This window comes from Hippichthys cyanospilos, chromosome 4 (genome assembly GCF_059441005.1).
Source record: "Hippichthys cyanospilos isolate Australia breed blue-spotted pipefish chromosome 4, RoL_Hcya_1.0, whole genome shotgun sequence".
NCBI classification, from domain to species: Eukaryota; Metazoa; Chordata; class Actinopteri; order Syngnathiformes; family Syngnathidae; genus Hippichthys; species Hippichthys cyanospilos.
The window spans coordinates 4,138,860-4,156,467 of record NC_142372.1 but is presented as its reverse complement, the minus strand read 5'-3'; the positions used below and the strand labels follow the sequence as shown (position 1 = coordinate 4,156,467).

At 38.2% G+C, this 17,608-nt stretch overlaps 1 protein-coding gene, 1 long non-coding RNA gene and 3 other non-coding genes across 6 annotated transcripts; 1 reads left to right on the top strand and 4 right to left on the bottom strand.

Annotated features, from left to right (window-relative positions):
- Nucleotides 1-751: 751 nt before the first annotated feature.
- On the top strand, nt 752-17,120 carry LOC148424331 (myocyte-specific enhancer factor 2A-like). Of its 2 annotated transcripts, none has more exons than XM_088412863.1 (10): nt 752-922; nt 5,158-5,319; nt 9,254-9,457; nt 10,653-10,793; nt 11,799-11,940; nt 12,075-12,128; nt 12,766-12,881; nt 13,579-13,690; nt 13,911-14,010; nt 16,805-17,120. In XM_088412863.1, the coding sequence occupies exons 2-10, from the start codon at nt 5,266-5,268 to the stop codon at nt 17,022-17,024; spliced, it is 1,143 nt and encodes a 380-aa protein (XP_088268989.1). In that variant the 5' UTR covers nt 752-922; nt 5,158-5,265; the 3' UTR covers nt 17,025-17,120. The 2 variants fall into 2 exon arrangements, with proteins under 2 accessions (XP_088268989.1, XP_088268988.1); XM_088412862.1 differs by having other exon boundaries at nt 755-922; nt 11,796-11,940.
- Nucleotides 14,284-17,048, bottom strand: LOC148424332 (uncharacterized). Its single transcript, XR_015865337.1, has 7 exons — nt 16,763-17,048; nt 16,155-16,360; nt 15,681-15,713; nt 15,392-15,417; nt 15,020-15,043; nt 14,811-14,830; nt 14,284-14,410 (listed from the first exon to the last, which is right to left on the bottom strand). It is a non-coding gene; the product is annotated as an uncharacterized LOC148424332 (long non-coding RNA).
- Nucleotides 15,103-15,229, bottom strand: LOC148424335 (small nucleolar RNA SNORA44). Its single transcript, XR_015865513.1, has one exon. It is a non-coding gene; the product is annotated as a small nucleolar RNA SNORA44 (small nucleolar RNA).
- On the bottom strand, nt 15,481-15,548 carry LOC148424334 (small nucleolar RNA SNORD103/SNORD85). The gene has a single exon (XR_015865508.1). It is a non-coding gene; the product is annotated as a small nucleolar RNA SNORD103/SNORD85 (small nucleolar RNA).
- LOC148424333 (small nucleolar RNA SNORA16B/SNORA16A family) lies at nt 15,765-15,906 on the bottom strand. Its single transcript, XR_015865517.1, has one exon. It is a non-coding gene; the product is annotated as a small nucleolar RNA SNORA16B/SNORA16A family (small nucleolar RNA).
- Nucleotides 17,121-17,608: the final 488 nt, after the last annotated feature.

Genomic DNA, 17,608 nt, shown 5'->3' with positions numbered 1-17,608 from the left:
AGTAAATACACAAGAGTTATTTTTTTCTGTTTCAGATTAACCTGTAAACCCTGTAAAACAGGGGTGACAAACACATTTTAATTTGTACTTCTAGTTTTTGTCAGAGGACCGTGATTGTCACACATTTACCTAATGTTGCTTTGTGAAAACTCTTCAAAAGAGGGAGTTGTAACAACAACAAAAAAAAAAACGTGAAGTTGAAGAAATTACAAAGTTGGTATTTTAGTCAGAAACGGGCCACAAAAAATGATGTCGCAGGCCGGATTGGGGCCCCAGGCCTCGAGTTTAAAACCAGTGCTGTAAAAAGTAAAAATTTGTTGGAAGTTGATGTATAGTTTTTTTCTTAGTGTTAAAAAGGGTGCATTTTTTGGTATACATATATAATTGTTACTGTATATGATAATGGTCTTATTTATAGTCAGTGGAATGAGTGGGGGGGGGGGGGGGGTTCTTTGATGGGGAGGTTATAAGAAATTGAGCAATGCTCTAAGGGACATATTTAACTCGCAATTTTTCAGAAAAAAAAAATCCAAGAATTATATAAATTCTCGACCCTTCTAAATGGGAACTCTGAAGACATTAGAGTTTCATTTTATCTTTTAAATGTAAAATGACGAACATCATGCGGTCTGGTGTCATCATTACGTTTACAAGATGAACGAAGTTACAAGAAGTCTTTTTTTGTTTGTTTTTTTAAAGAAGTACTGGTGAGTAACGCCGAGTACTTGTCAGTGACGTGCAGTCAGGGAGATGACAGCGGAGTGGGCGTGGCTTGTAGTCCGAGCGTGGGCTTCCTCGGGCGGGGAGGATGTGAGCGTGTGAGCGGTCTCCTCCCACCCACTGACTCCCTCTTCTCCTTCGTCCTTCTTCATCTTCTTCTTCCCTTCATCTTCTCCTTCGTCTTCGTCGAAAGTGTGCGACGGTGAGTCCACTTTGGTGCTTATTATTCGTGTGTTTGTCAACCATTTGTATTAAGGAGAAAAAAAAGAAAAAAAACACGCTTTCGGAACTCGAGTGTTGACGTTTCCAAACGCGATGTTGGAAACCTTCAAGATGTTTTGATTTTTGTCTTTTCGACTTTTGAGGCACTCGGCCGAGCCAGAACATGTCGTTCTGGATACTTTGTGGGAACACTGAAACAAGTTTTAAGTGTGGACCAACGGTGACGCTAGCCAGCTAGCCGCGTTAGCTTCATAGCCAAGGGAAGGAATTGAGGATGCTTCCTCATGATGTTTTTGCCTTAAAAAGTCATGTTGGCTTGTCATGGGATATCAAGTGTGCACAGAGTGAATTTCGCTTCTTGATAATATTGTATTGGTTGTACATTTATATATTTTTAAAAACTACTAAATTCAAAGACATCTAAATTTACGAACTTAATTTGACGCCAAAAAAAGTTGAAAATCTGTTTAAATTATAACTCTTTAACAGTTTACCTTTGTTTAATTATTTATGTGTCCGAAAGTGCAAACTCGATATATATACATACGTGTACATATAAATACATTAAAACACACACCAAACATTAATAAGTGCGTTTATACTTACATACACATTCCATAAATATATAGAATTCAATCATAGATAAATATTAGCTTATGACATTCAGGATCAACAATAACAAATTATGTCAATATATCTGCTTTTAATAACGTATTTATTTACTGCAGATACCTGTTTGCAGGTTATAAAGTACAGTGCATCTGCAAAAATATGTATTTAGTCATCATAAAATAAGATTTTGTCATGTTTGACTTGAACATTCAGTCAATTGCAAAGGTAAAGGTGTATATATATATATATATATATATATATATATATATATATATATATATATATATATATATATATATATATATATAGCAGTATATATCAGTATATATCACAGTTGAGAGTTCGCCAGTTAGATTCTGGCTTGCTGTGTGGAGTTTGCATGTTCTCCCTGTGCCCGCATAGGCTGTTGCATAAGCCCCCACCAAAAAAGGACAAATGGTAAATCTTCAAAACTTGGCTTTACATGACCATTTTTGGAGCCAATCATTGATTCGATGAAAAGATGGAAGGAATGAGGAAACAAAAATGGGTGTGGATTATAAAATGAGGCTGCCAAATAATGTCTCATTAATTTACTGGTCTGATGAAATGAATGAAATGATCGGATTAAGACATTTGATTTAAGACATTGGAACCAATCACAAAAATGTAATCACAAATATCAAATATAGGTATATCATTTTCTATAGTACTTTGATGTTATCATGAATGAATTTTATTAAACCATGAATTTTCATGATGTTATTATGTATGAGTTTTATTAAAGCATGAATTTTCATGAGTGAATTACAGTAGTGTGTTCCAGTTATGAATGGTTCTTATTGCTTTTATTTTGTGTGGTTCATGGCTAATGAGCTCTTGTGGTTGTTTCTTCAAACCGCAGCACAGCGTTGTAAATATGTGTCAACTCGCAAGCAGTGGAGTGTGTGGACTAGTTTATCGCCCCCTCTGTCTTTGGTAATTATGGCATTTTTTCCTGCTAGTTTATTAATCATAATAAATGCCATTTATAGAGAGCTTTTTAAGTCACCCAAAGATGTTTGTATGACTTTTCTTCATTCAAGGGGGGTTATACTTTCCTATAATTTTGAATATTTACAAATTTCAATGTTAATTATCAACAAACATTTACCTTGAAGCAGGATTGCACAATTATTCGAATTTTAATCACGATTTAATAATGATCACTATACTTTGCTCCCCACCACCAGGGGGCAATGATTCCCTCATGTTTGCATGACAAAAGCCTCTTATTTTCTCACCTTAATATGTTCTTTATTGTGAAATGGGGTATACAGTTTCTTCCACTCTATCTACTCCATAATATGCTCAGAATGTAAGTGAATTCATTTATTAGTGGTTCATTATTACTGCCCTTTTTGCTCTATTACTGGTTTTTTTCGCCTACTTTATTATTTGTTCGATTATGGAACGCAGTGTGCTCGGGGAAGTGAAGAAGAATTTCATTGTATAGGATTACTATGCATATAACAAAAATACTCTTGAATCTTGAATTTTATTGTTTTGTCCATTATCGTGCAGCCCAACCTTGAAGTGCTAAATAATATTTAATAATAAGAAATGTTGGGTGCAATACTACGATTAAAAAATGTATTTTTTTTTACTGTTATATACTGTTTATATAACCTTTTTAGTGCAAATTATTTCCAATATGTATAATTGACAATTTGTTGAAAAAAAAAATCTTTCAACACATTTTACTAACACCGCGGACATTTCAAAACTTGTTTGTATTTAAATATTTGTACCTACCGCAATGACACACAGTCTTTAAAGTGTCTGTTTTTTTTTCTTTCAAGGATCATTGTTTTGTAATATATTATAATGATGCTAATTACATGACATGTTTCATTTGACATTATTTTCTTCCATGTGGTCAAGCTTGGGCTGACGATTCCGCTCATAAAAACAAGTGTATAATTTAAAAGTGATGTGAAAACTCCACACAGCAGTCATCTGCGCCGCTGTCATGACGTCAATGGGAAAATCTTAGCCGGTAAAAGACATCGGCATCATTCAGGGCTGGGTGATATGACCTCAAAATAAAATCTTCAGATTTTGTTTTCACCTCAAACGGAGTGTGCACAGCCTAACTTTACCCTTATTGAGACTCAAATCGAATTGATCATGTTCATGTTACTGGCACTGAATGAGTTAATTTATTTGAATTTTAAGGAAAATGCTATTTTGGTATATATTGATTTTTCTATAAAATAAACTCATAATTAGGGAGATGTTTTGTGTATAAAAAGTACCGGTGGTATCAGTTCTTGGTATCGGAACCCGCATTGACTGTTGATATTAGCACTGGATGCTCCCTGCAGTTTTATAATCATAAATGATAAATTAGCAAACTAGAAATTTGCCATTATTTTTTTTAAATTTTAAGGAAAATGCGATATTGCTATATATGTTTCTTTCGCTTTAAAGATAATGTCATTGTTGTGGGGAGAGAGAAATTTTGTGTATCAAAAGTGCCAGTGTTATTGGGTCTTGGGTGTCGATACTCACTAGTACGTTCTAGTAGTTTCATAATCAAAAAGTAGAAATTATTATCGATTTCTAATATTTTTTTAGCAGACCAGAAAATTGCTAATAATTTCTTGAAATTTTAAGAAAAATGCCATATTGGTATATATGGATCTTTCTTTAAAACAATGTTGTTGTTTTTGTTTCGATGAGTTTTGTGTATCAAAAGTGAAAGTGGTATCAGTTCTTGGTATCGTTGACTTCACAAGAGTTGACTACTCCTACTTGTATCGTTCTGGGAAATAAAAGCGGTATCGATTATCCATTTGAAAGGATTACACGCACCTTAGTCCAAAACGTTAGATAACTTATTATAATAAGATAAGGTGGCACTGTTACTCCGCTGTACCTTCTTTTTAGCGCTTTCCTAATCTCACCAGGGATGTGATGAATTCCCTTACTCGATACCTCCTCTAAGACGAAAGGGTTTAAATGAGGGAAGTGTTGGGGGAGGCGTGAAAAAAAAAAAGGCAAGTTCAGCCCTTAAGTGTTCAAAACGGAGACGCACTCCAGCTGAGGGAGATTTGCAATCCAGAGGGTGAGACGAGGTAAGTGATGACAACATTCTCCTCCGCTGAAACTTTTAAAGATGTTGACGGTAGTAAGCGGTTTGGTTGGATTTAGAAGCAGCAAAAATATTGCAAGTGAAATTTTATGACCTTTACCGAACGTATGTTGCGCATTTTTGTGATCTAGCCTCATGTTGGGAATGTTTGACCTGTGTAACTCTTGCTAATTTGTTGAGAATTTTGTGCGTGTTTTGAGAAAAGGCACAAAGAAAAAAATATTTCTGCAGGGGGAAAAAAACTTGCTGGAAATATACGGTTTAATAATAACTAAGCATATAATAAACACTATAAGAAGGAGAGAAAATAAAACAAAAAGGAAATGTTATTTTCAATAATGTCATTATTTGCTTGTCTATAAGTGAAAATGGTTGAATCAGAATTTGGATTTTCGTGGAAAAATGGGCTTCCAAGTTCTAACATGGTAATCTAAGTGTGTGAATATTTTTCTCCTAATCATTTGCATCACTATGTTGTGTGTGGGCAGGTTCCGCCGCCATTGGGACCATGTTTTGAGGACCACCTTGACTTGCATTCGCTCAATCTCCACCTTGTTGTTGGCAAAAGTCTTTTTTTTTTTTTTTTGACCCTGGAGATGGGGCGGAAGAAGATCCAGATCACCCGCATCGTGGACGAGAGAAACCGACAGGTTAGCGACTTTATTTTCTCCTGAAAGCCAGTCTATTCGTTTTGTGTCCACTCTAGTGGACATTAGTTTTTGGTCTCTATCTTTGACTCATTGGACGTATTCTACTGAGTCCTAGAGGACATCCCGACCTTTCTAATCATGTCTCAAGTGTTCAGGTGGGATGCAATTCACTTTACTGTCTTGCTGAGACTAAATGGACATGATAGTGGACGCAAATGAATAGGCTGGACTCACTGTAATGCACATTGGTTTCTGCTCATCGGAGCTACCACACTAAGTCCTAGTGTGCTCAGTAGAGGACATCCTGGCCTTTTCGATCATGTCTCAAGTGTTTGGGTGGGATGCAACTCACTTTGCTCTCTTGCTGAGACAAAAAGGACATAACAGTGGACACAAATGAATAGGTTGGTTTCCAAGAAGATGTTTAAATTCATTTGGCCACCAAATTGTCAGGTGCGGAAAGATGAACCAAATCCTCAAACAAGCGCATCTAGGCTTGCACGGACGTGCCAAATTTTAAGCTCCGGCACTCTATATGGAAAATAGAGAGCCCACAATGTAAACAAATGTAGCATACGCACATAATGTAAACATTATCGCTTGTGGTTTTGGCGCTAATTAACTTGTTGATGTTGCTGTTAAAAATAGTTGAGTAAACAGTCTTTGCAAAAGGAATCCCTCAAGGATCCTTCTGTGGACTCTCAACATTTTCAGTGGCGAGGATGGCAATTTGGGGTTAGCCGGGTCCGGACGGCACCCTGTCATTTTCAGGGCGGGACACACAACTCTTCCTTCTTCTCTCCCGGCCGTCTGCTGGCCGAGCTTCATGCCGCCCGCCGCTGCCCGCTGGAATCCCGCGCGGTGCGACGCCGGCTATATATATCGGGCAACAAACGGCGGCCTGTCTGCGAGCGAGGTGGCGGCGCTGTAAATAGCCGCGCGGCTAGGGAAATAAATATGTGTTTGTGTTTAATGTTTGTATGTCTGGACCGGAGCGTCTCCATGACTGGAGGGGGCTGTGTGTGCGTTGAGCGCCTACTTCCCTATTCCAGGAATGTCGCTTTATCTGTCTTGTCGTGTGGCGTTTTTTTTTTTTTTTTTATGTTTTAGCCAGTATGTGACAGACGCTAACATGAGAAAACGGCCGAAAGAGACATGCAGAATTAGGTTCAGAATTTTGCTAACAAACTAAAAAAGGCAAAGATTTGTTTTTGTTGTTGACATCATTTAGGCTCAATACACAAGGATTTTTTTCTTGCCTTCCTTCCCTTCCTCCTTCATCTCTACCTTCTTTCCCTCCTTCCATTCTTGCCTTCCCCCTTTTCTTCGCTCACTTCCTTCCTTGCTTCCTTTTTTCATTTTTTTCCTTCCTTCTGTCCTTCCATTCTCCCTCATCCCCTCCTCTTCCCTCCCTCCTTTCGCTTACCTTCCCTCCTTCCTTCACTGCCTTCTTTCTTCCCTCGCTTCCATTCTCCCTTCTTCCCTGCCTTCCTTCCCTTTCTTCCTCTCTTTCTTCCCGCCTTGCTTCTTTTTCTCCTTTCCTTCATTCCCTCCTTTTCTACTACCCTCCTTCCTTCCATCTCTGCCTCCCCTTTTTCGTCCATCTCTTCCTTCCTTGCTTCTTTTTTTCGTTCCTTCCCTCCTTTCCTTCCATTCTCCCTTATCCCCTCTTCTTTCCCTCCTTTTGCTTCCGTTCCTTCCTTCCTTCCTTCCTTCCTTCCTTCCTTCCTTTTTTCTTCCATCCCATCCATTCTACCTCCTTCCTTCCTTCCTTCTTCCATTCCATCCATTCTACCTCCTTCCTTCCTTCCTTCCTTCCTTCCTTCCTTCCTTCCTTCCTGCCTTCCATCCTTCCTTCTTCCATCCCATCCATTCTACCTCCTTCCTTCCTTCTTCCATCCCATCCATTCTACCTCCTTCCTTCCTTCCTGCCTTCCTTCCCTTTCTTCCTCTTTCTTCGCCCCTTGCTTACTTTTTCTTCTTTCCTTCATTCCCTCCTTTTCTACTACCTGCCCTCCTTACTTCCTTCCCTGCATTCCTTGCTTCCTTCCATTTCCTCCCTTCCTTCCTCCCTCCTCTTCTTCCTAGCACTTTTTTCACTCATTTCTATTCTCCCTCCCCTACTTTCTCTTCCTTCTTCCTTTTCTTTCCTTCTCCCTTCCCCTCCCCCCTTCCTTCCTTCCTTCCTTCCTTACTTCACCACAAACACCTCGGGCTAAGCAATATTTTCCCCAAACTTTTAATGTCTTTTTTTTCTTCAATCATTATGGACAATTCCACTTTTAATCAATTTGAATCGAAGCAGTCAATCCAACAAAGATTTATATTTTATATATATGTTTAAAGGAGAAGCCTACTAAACACCTAAATACAGTATAGCATTTCTTCCCATTCAATCCCAAGATGTTTTATGCAACATTCCTATTTTTTGGAAAACTTGTACAATACAGCAGAATCATTGCTACAGCTCTTGTTACAGAATCCTATCGGATTCTTAATGAAAGATATATGACAACATTAGTAGGAATAGAAATCTCCTCTTGTTTGCCTTGTTGTGCGGAGGATGTAATGGGTCCCTGAGACACGGGACGTGGTGCTGTTTACATCCCTTCAGTTTGGCTTGGCTGCGCTCCTTGTAGGCTCATGTGTATTTATGGTTTCCTTGCCTAAATTTACACACTTTGCCTTCCGCTTTTAGTAACTTCTCTTTTATTTTCTTTGTTACTCATCGCTGTGCTGCTTGTAGACAACATTTGTGTTCTCCATCATGGTACCTGAAATGATGATTATTATAAGAGTCGTAAAGATGACAATTAGTAGAATAAGAACAAGCACGGGTCCTGGAAGGATGGCGGATTACGAAAATACTAAATAAATTCAAAGTCAACCCAAAGGTTTTCTTTTATAAAAATATGCACCCTCATTAGTCTAAATGTGGAATTTTGTTCTAATATGGCTTTTGTGGAATATAAATTGAGCGGCAAAATTATTTTCATCTATTGCACAGGCCAGCCAGTTTGTCACTGCCGCCTGAAAATTACATCATAGTTTCTCAGCTCAATAACTAATCACTTACAGTTAATCTTTTTTGGGGTGGTTTCGGTTATTTGCTGTTTGCAAGGTGAGCTGTGATTGGTCAGCTAGATGAAAATGGTCGTCCCTTAAAATGAGTAAGAACGGGTTGGTTTTGCTGCTCAATTCATTATCCATAATCAAAAGCGATATTAATTAAAATTCTATGTTTAGACTGGTGGGGCTGCATAGAACATATTATTGTTTAAAAAATGAGAGTTGATTTGCCCTTTAAAACTTTTAAAAATGTCTCACATCAAGAATATAAATTAAAACTGTTAATCCATATTGAACCTGTCTTTGCTTTTGAAATTGATAATCAAACTAATGTTCCTAAAATGTCACAAAGTATAATCATAAGATGAATAAGAGTTATTTTCATAAGTCTTGTGCATTACCAAAAAGATTATCAAGAATTGAATCCGCCATGACAATGTAATAGGAATTAAATGTGCTGTTTGCAGGTCCTAAAAACAATATAAAATGTAGAAATAAGGATTACATCTTAAAAATAACGTGACATGTCAGGAAAAATTTAGTCTGAAAAGTAAGGCTAATACAATAATAATAATATTGATCAATGCTGCACTTATAACACCCTAGAAATGACACTTAATTTAATAAGATTTTTTTTTAAAAAAGCTTGCAATAATAAGAATGCAAATTACCGGTAATCTCTGTTTGACATAAAAAAAAGTCATCCAATATAACAGTGATAATTCACATCTGTTTTTTTATGAACCCTAAAAATGTAACGATAAAAGTGACTGCTAGTTACAGGTTTAAAATATAATAAAATACATTCAGTGTGCTGATTATCACTAAAACCATTTCCATGATAACATTGCGTTTATCCGCGCAGGTGACGTTCATGAAGCGAAAGTTCGGCCTGATGAAGAAGGCGTACGAGCTGAGCGTACTGTGCGACTGCGAGATCGCCCTGATCGTCTTCAACGGCTCCAACAAGCTCTTCCAGTACGCCAGCACCGACATGGACAAGGTTCTGCTCAAGTACACAGAATACAACGAGCCCCACGAGAGTAGGACCAACGCTGACATCGTGGAGGTGGGGCTCACTTCGCTTCGACTTTTCCGCTCCGCGTTGGAATTTTTGAAATGAACGCCGGGTACAAAACATAAGCGCAGTATGGCACTTTTGAACATTTTTATATTTTGTTCACAATGAATCAATTATTTATGAAGATACACAAATATAATTACGGGTAAAATTGTGTATTTTGTGAAATTATTCTTATTATTTTGTTTTTATTGTATAAATTTTTCAAAAAAATTGGGGGAAAATCCCCAAAATGGTTATCAATAATAATCTTTTTTTTTCTTGTCATTCTGAACTGTTACAGTTGTAGTTGAATATACCTTACAAACATTTATTTAAATGTTATTTATTACAAATATTAATTCTGTGGAAAATATTCAGGCAATATTGTGTATTGATTTTAAATCACTTTTAATGTAAACGTATTCATAACTTGTGCAAGAAAAATCTGTTCGTAGATAATGGATAACTTGCTTAAATGCTACAATTAAATAGCTCGCAAATATTTAAATTAGCTAGCAAATATTTACATTTGTAAATTTGTCTTTTAAACCACCCTGCTGCTTTTACAAAACTCCGATTTCACAATTGAGAAAATGTTCGAATCTCCTGTCTGTTTTTTTTAATGACAAATTACCGCTAATTTAATTCATTTGACTTACTGGGCCGGGTTAAAAAAAAAAAAACATGGCCGGCCGCGTGAGGTCCCCGGACCGTACTTTGCTCACCCTCGCTCAAGTATGACATTTAGCCGTTGCGCTGGTGTTAACCACAAGAAAGCACCTGTGTCAACCGCTCGCTCCTTCATTTGCTTGCATGTATCGCTTGCTACGAAGCGGTTTACTCGGCAGGCGGAAACATTTGCAAAGCGTCGACATTCGACTCCGAGCTGCGCAAAAGCTGACCATTCAGCGCGAGTTTGTTTGTCACGCCAGGAAAGACGACTCGCCGTTGCCGTAGCATCCTCCCTTGTATGAACAACGACAACGCGTCATCACGTGTCACGACCGCAATCGTTGGGAGGCATGTTGGAAATCAAGATTTACAGTTTTAGACAAGATAACATTTCAAACCTGTGACTCAAATTTGGAGGGGTTTTTTTTCATGTTAAAAACCACCACTTGAATTTTTAAGGGCATGACATTTAGGTTTGAGATTTCTTGTCAAATATTTTTGTACTATTAAAAAATCTGACTCCCCAAAGGCCCTGAACAAGAAAGAGCAACGAGGCTGCGAGAGCCCGGACGCGGCCGACGGCGCCGCTTACGCCCTGACACCAAACACCGAAGCTAAATACAAGAAGATCAATGACGATTTTGACCACATGATCAGGAGCCACAAGATGGTGGGTGACTCCGTGACAATACTCACAATCTTCACAACTGTGGCTAAAATTTATTTTCAAATCTTGTGAGTCCCTTGTTACCGCAAGTTAAGAGTTCTAAGTTGTGTTTTGTTTTTTAGAGGGGGGGGGGGGTATAACTTGTATTCCCACATGTTTAGGAGATGTTATTCTTTACGGGCTCATTTCAAATAGATCTTTGACGTCTCCTGCTGTCAATGGCGATGGATGAATTGATTAGGACCGGTCTTTCAGTTTATATTTAGATATTTGTCTAATATTGACATTTTTTTATCTTTATTTACACTCACCATTCACAGCAGTTGTATGCAAGCAACATTGATGTCATTTATTGTTTATTCATCACACATAAACCTATATTGTTATCTTGTACTCTTAATTATTGATTTGATAAGGTCATTCTGTAGAATTTTATTAAAAACATTGAGTCAAGCAATGCGCTTTGGGAATTGAAAAGGAGCGTGTTTTTTATATTTTACATATATATGTATAATTGTACATATGTATACATGTTTACATATGTATGCAAACAGGTCAGTCAGTTGGAAATTAGTCCTTTTTTTCAGCTAAAAACTAGCATTGGCCTTTAAAAAAACAAAAACAAAAAGCAGTATTGGTTAGGTCCTAAAGTTAATGTGTGATGAAACCAAGGTCAAATTTTGTCCATTTTTCCAGAAGGTATTTAGTGCAGATGCAACACTGCTTGTTAAAAATAAAATAAAATAAAATCCTACTCAGGATCTAAAGTTTATTCGGAGTTTATCAGAACAGTAAACACAACATATTTAGTATTTTACAATAGCCATATCTAATTTAATTGTGCCTTTACTATTGTGTTCCATTACAATTGCAGGGGGTGTTTTTTTCAATTATTTAATTATTATCACAAAATTCTCACAATTGAATTCTCGCAGGGTGTGTGGACTTTTGAATATTCAATCAGATCATTAAGTCACTGCCGTAATGCTGTCTGTCACCTGTCAGCAGTCATCAAGTGTGCCGCAGCAAAACTTGGTGCACGTGGAAGGAGGAAGCGGCGATGGTCCGATGATGGCGATGGCTTCGCCGCATGCTCATCTGCACAGGAACGTCCACGCCGCGCACAGATCCGCCGGCACCAACAACACAGGTTTGTGTTCAGTAGTAGCGATGGACAAACGAAGCTTCGTGAAGCACTTTTTTTCTCCTGATGGTGCGCTTGGTTCAAAGAGGCGGGGGGAAACGTATACGCTATTGTGTAATTTGTCGATTCTGTTTATTTAGTTGATATGCGGCGCAGTTCTGATCTGATACTGCAAAATGGATCTGGACCAGATGGTAAGTCTTTCCCTTGACAGTCGCTTACACGGACGCAACAGTTCGACTTAGAGTCATTTAGCTCGCTAGCAAGCCGCTAGCTTAGCATTAAAATGACTTTGACTTTTCTGTATCACCAAATCTAGTTGATAGGTTAGTTGTTTGTAGCTAGTTAGGGGTTTTGTTGGTTAGTGCGTGGCTTTGCGTAGTAATTCAGGTAGCTAAATAGCTAATGGGTCAAATCTTCCCACTAAAGGACATTTTGTTCAATCAATTTTTGATGTTGCTATGCACACAACAAAAACAAATACAACACAACTGTGAAATGTCACATGACACTAAACATTCGTCACATGAACCAAATATGGCCAAACTGAAACAATTAGCATCTCTGCCAGTCAATGAATTTGGTCATTCTGGTTGTCGTTCATGGCGTCCATTTTGAAACCTTAAGTGACAATCGTGTCATTTTGGTGCTCGACCTCCCCCGGAGGCCACGCCTCGTACGGGCGCGGCCATTATATAACATCAAGCTCAATAATTCAGTGTGTTCTCCTCTATTATAAATAATGGCTGCACTCATCCTTTTGCTGCGGAGATTTTTCAAGTTATGACATGACATCAACATTTCTATTTTTTTTTTGGGGTGTGTTCTCAGTCAATGGCTTCGTGGAGTCATCTAGAAAAATCCTCCCGCTCAAATCTCCGATGCCGGCACGCAAGTCCGACCTACGGGTGCTCATCCCTGCGGCCAAAGCCGGGATGGCCATGCTGGTACCACTTTTTGTCGTTACTTTTTTTTGGGGTGTGTTTAGTGAAATGCTTTCATTGTTAAAGACCTACAGAATAGTTCTAAAATAAATCAAAATAGCACAAAAAAATTGTAATTTTTACAACAGGCTCATTAACACTAAATGTGGTGGTGCCTATTTTTTTTTTTTTTTAAATAAAATGGGGGAATGTAGCACAAAATGTGAAATAAATGTACCCGTGCCCTTTGAAGAGTTTTTACTACCGGTGCGTGTGCGAGATCCGCATCCGCTGATTTGTCTCCAGCGCATGGGATCGTATTTGCTAACATGAGATGACCTCATCCAGGGTGCGGTCATCGCAAAGAAACCAAACGGATGAAAACTTCTGCTTCCTGTAGTTTAAAAAAAAAAATCTAATAATAGCTCTTTTGTTTGCACTAAATTGTAATTTTGTATATTTATAAAAAAATGCTCGTCTTTTTAGTTTTACCGCAAAATTATTATTCTCTGCTACTTCCTAAGAATTTTTGGATCATTCTTAATGAAAATCAAACGAAAGTGCGATAGTGATGATATATTGGCTATGTTAATTGTGCCCCCGTGTGGTCGGAATTGGCACCGCAACAACCAGTTAAACGGGGTTTGGGTTCAAATGTTTGCAAAAATGAGTAAATCGTTGTATTCTAAGAAAAATAATTGTAATGATTTGTTTTTTTTAGGGCGAGCAGTGTCATTCCAGTCCAGCTTTGAACACACCCGTGGTTTCCATCAGTACCCCCAGCCTGACTCAGCAAAATCTGCTCTACACAAACATCAACTCTGCGTACAACGGTAATGCAACATACATCTTTCTCCTGGAAAGCCAATGATAGGCAAAATCAATCAAAAAATTCCCATAACCGACAACTAAGCAGTTTACCATCAAGAAGAGGGCCTCCATATCATTTTTCCATATATAGCACCTAGGAATGAATGCCCAGTTTTATTTTTTTTTTTTTCTTTCTAAGTTTGAGAGCATTGAACTGCCAGTGTTAATGATTTATTTTTCCAGATTATGAACTAAACGGCAGCGAACTGTCGGGTTTCTCCTCCCCTTCCGGACCATCTTTAAATTCTATGACCACATGGCAACAACAGATGACCTCTCTCGGGTAAGATGCAACAGCTTTGCCATCACACGCTGGAATCCTTAGAATAAAGCGGTGAAAAATTATAGACATTACTAAATTTAGCTTTTCTGGTCAGTTCTTGCTACAGAGATTATTACTTTAAGCTTGTTATCTCATACATTTACTTTCCACTTTAATCTTTGACATGAGAACATATCCAATTCTAAGCTTACGATGTTATATTGCATTTTAATTAGCTTGATTTACCTGTATTGTATGCGGGAGAAATCTTGTAAAAAAAATGAAAAAACGATATTTGATACTGAATTGCTTTATTTGAACATTCAAATTTTATTCAGAACAGAAAACAGGTTAGATGAATTGCAACGTCGAGGCTAGATTGCCAGAAGATCCTTTTTGATGCACACAAAAGTCCAAAGATCTGATACAAAGAAAAGAAGGAGGGTGTCAATTGTAAATATGGAATACCGTATTTAAACATGCTTAAAAAGATTGATCTCAGTCCCATATCCGCGTAAACAAGGCTCATCCAACAGTGTCTTGTCAAAAAGATCATCCTAGATCACTGAAAGCTTACATATTTTCCTAAAACCCAGACAATTCATTTGTGTCCACTATAGTGGATATTTGTTTTCTATCTAGAACTTTTGATTCATTCAAACTCCATACTAAGTCCAAGTGTCCTCATTCGAGGACATCCTAGCCTTTCCAATGGTTTCTTCTGTTTGGATGGGATGAAAGACTAAGCTGTCTTGCTAACACAAAAATGGACACAAATGAATATAATGGATCTGAAGAGGATAAACCAAAAGTTTACTTACCACACATGAAGCCAAAAGACCTGATGTAGGAAGAAAGGAAAAAAAAAAGGTCATCTTTCGTAAATTTCTCAGGATATTTAAACAATTTATGCATGATCTCAGTCCCATATCCGCATTAACAAGACTCATCCAACAGTCTCTTGTTGAAAAAAAAAATCATCCTAGATCACAGAGAGCATGCAGAATATGTAAACCAAAAGTATACATACCATTGAGGGTAGCAGCCACAAATACTAAAAAAAAAAAAAAAAAATTGAACATGATTAGCGCAAATGTAATGCAATCGTGATAGATCTGTGGGACAGTTGAGTGGCTGCGGCTGCCATGGTCACGTCAGAACAGTCAAAGACCGCCCCGCATGATCTCGCATGCACTTGGAGGACACAAGCCACACACAAGCCTGGACCTTAAAATTGCATGCAAACAGTGGCCACACCCTCAGAACTTTGGCTTTTGACTTCGTATATACCAAAATCACAGCGAGTCAACCAGGATCCATGTAGCAAAAACATTCAATTTCATTCCATCCCATAATTTCACTAAAAACCTAATGTGAGTAATGCACAAATTGTGTTATTTACCTGAATGCCAAAGACGAGTTTTCAAGCTAAATGAGAGAAAATGACTGTTAGATGAGCTTTGATTTTTCAAATGAGGTAACCAATTGCAATTTGGCTCAGGCATACAAATTTATCAGTCACAGATCTCAGTGAGGGCAAGTTTGTCATCACTGCCAAAAGGTGGACGCACTGTAGAGCCGCTAATGTGTTTTCTTTAGAATTATCTTTAACAGGGCTGATTGGACCACTGTAACATTATTTATTCATGCTGGCTCGTTTAGTTTAACTCTTACAACTCATTCATACGTACCTCTCATTTAGATTCCAGATAATCGCCTGCTATCTGCAAAAATAAAAGAAATTATGTTTCTGTCTATTGAGTTTTAAATAGTATAAATGTTCTTTCCCAAAATTGTTGCTGCATCAGTTATTTGTTGAAACTGAACAGCGACCGTCGGCGAAAGATTTCATTTCGGCTTCCTTTTGACCGTTAACTGCTACTTCAATTAGCAACAACGGCTTCGATAGGAGCCTGGTGGAAGAAATGCTTCAAACTGACATTGTTCATTGTTCTTCGATTTAATAGCATTTTGAAAACGTGGCTTAAGTACGAACAAGTCGTCGACCACGTGGTGTGGCTAACGCTAGCTTTCACTTGTTAGCTTACATTTTTTTTCAGTCTTGCTCCCCCCCAAAGAAAACTATCTCATGCGGTTTTTGTCAGACATTTATAAAAGTTCGGTTGTTCCAAACTATCGCCAGTGGCGCATGAACATGTACTTACATGTCGTTTCGGCCAAGTGTCTTTCACTGCCTTCGCCGGAGATTTAGGAAAAAGAGAGAAAATCTTGCGTGTTGCTTTTATATAACCTTGTGACGTTGCACACGACCTCCTTTGAATGGGCCGTTCTTGCTTCCTGTGCATGATGGGACTTGTAGTTTTCCACTGTGTTTGCGACTTCCCTTCATTGTCATGCGAATGGATACTCACTGTAAAAAAACGACAATTAACAATTAAAATGAGGCAATTATAAGCTATATTATTAGTTACTTAAATTAAACCCTTCATAACCATCAATTTATCACGTATAGTTCTGAATAAAAAACAAAATGGCTATTTCTTAGATTAAAAAAATAATAATTCTAAACAGAAGGCCTAAAACATGTTCAATATTCTATATTTTACACGTTTCTGAAAATATAAATGCTCTAGGTGGAATAACATAGAAGTACATTCCTTTTCTGGCCTCAAAAAGTTTTAATGTTTTAATATTGTTGTGTTGCATGTAGAATTTGGGGTAAAAAAATATCATTTTGGGGTGTTAAAATGGTATAAAATATAGCGGCATTGTTGTCGTCCTATTGTCCACTAGACGGCGGTGTTTGCCTTACCGTTGAATCCCCATTTCCCTTCCTCACCGCTCCGGTTTGCAGGTCAAGCTTGACCAGCAACCCCAGCAGCATCAGCATCAAAGACGAGCCCCCCTCGCCCCCTCCTCCTCGGGGCTACTCTGCCCCTTCCGAGGGCGCCGACCAGCGGGACGAGCATCCACCGCGCCCTCGCCCCGACTTCCTGCCGCTGGCCTCCGCTCGCTCAGAGGCTGACGAGAGTTCGGCGACCAAGCGTCTTCGCGTGGACAGTTGGGTTACTTAGATGAATGGTCGCCCATTATGCAAATTCAACTGACGCACTTCCTGCTCTCAGGGTTGCTAAAAGCAATAATCACCACCTCCTGCCCCCCCACCCACCCTCCAAAAAAGTAAAATTATTTTCTTTAGCGCGACACAAGATGAGGATATTGCTCTGTATGAATTATAAAAACATCTCTATTGTTGTGTATATAATACTGTACCTTTAATATATCACTTTGGCTCTTACAAAGTATGACTCTTGTTTTATTCTCAGCACAGTGTGGGTGAATTATACAACATTTTTTATCAGAAATGAAAATTGTATTTTGTATTGTGCATTTTGTTTGCTGAGAGGGCCTTGGTTGAGGTGAAAATGTGATGGGGCTTGTTTGCGATTGCTTTCATTATTCACCTTTGACGTTTCGAAGTTTCATCTGGTCGTTTGGATGTAACGGCAATGGTGATAAAGCAATTTTAAAATCACCTCAATATACTCGTTGTACTACGATATTAAAAGTAATATATCCCCATCAAAAACATTGCTTTTTGTCCACGTCAACAGAACGCAACACTAAAAACTACGTGGACCACAATGCTTTGCGCCAC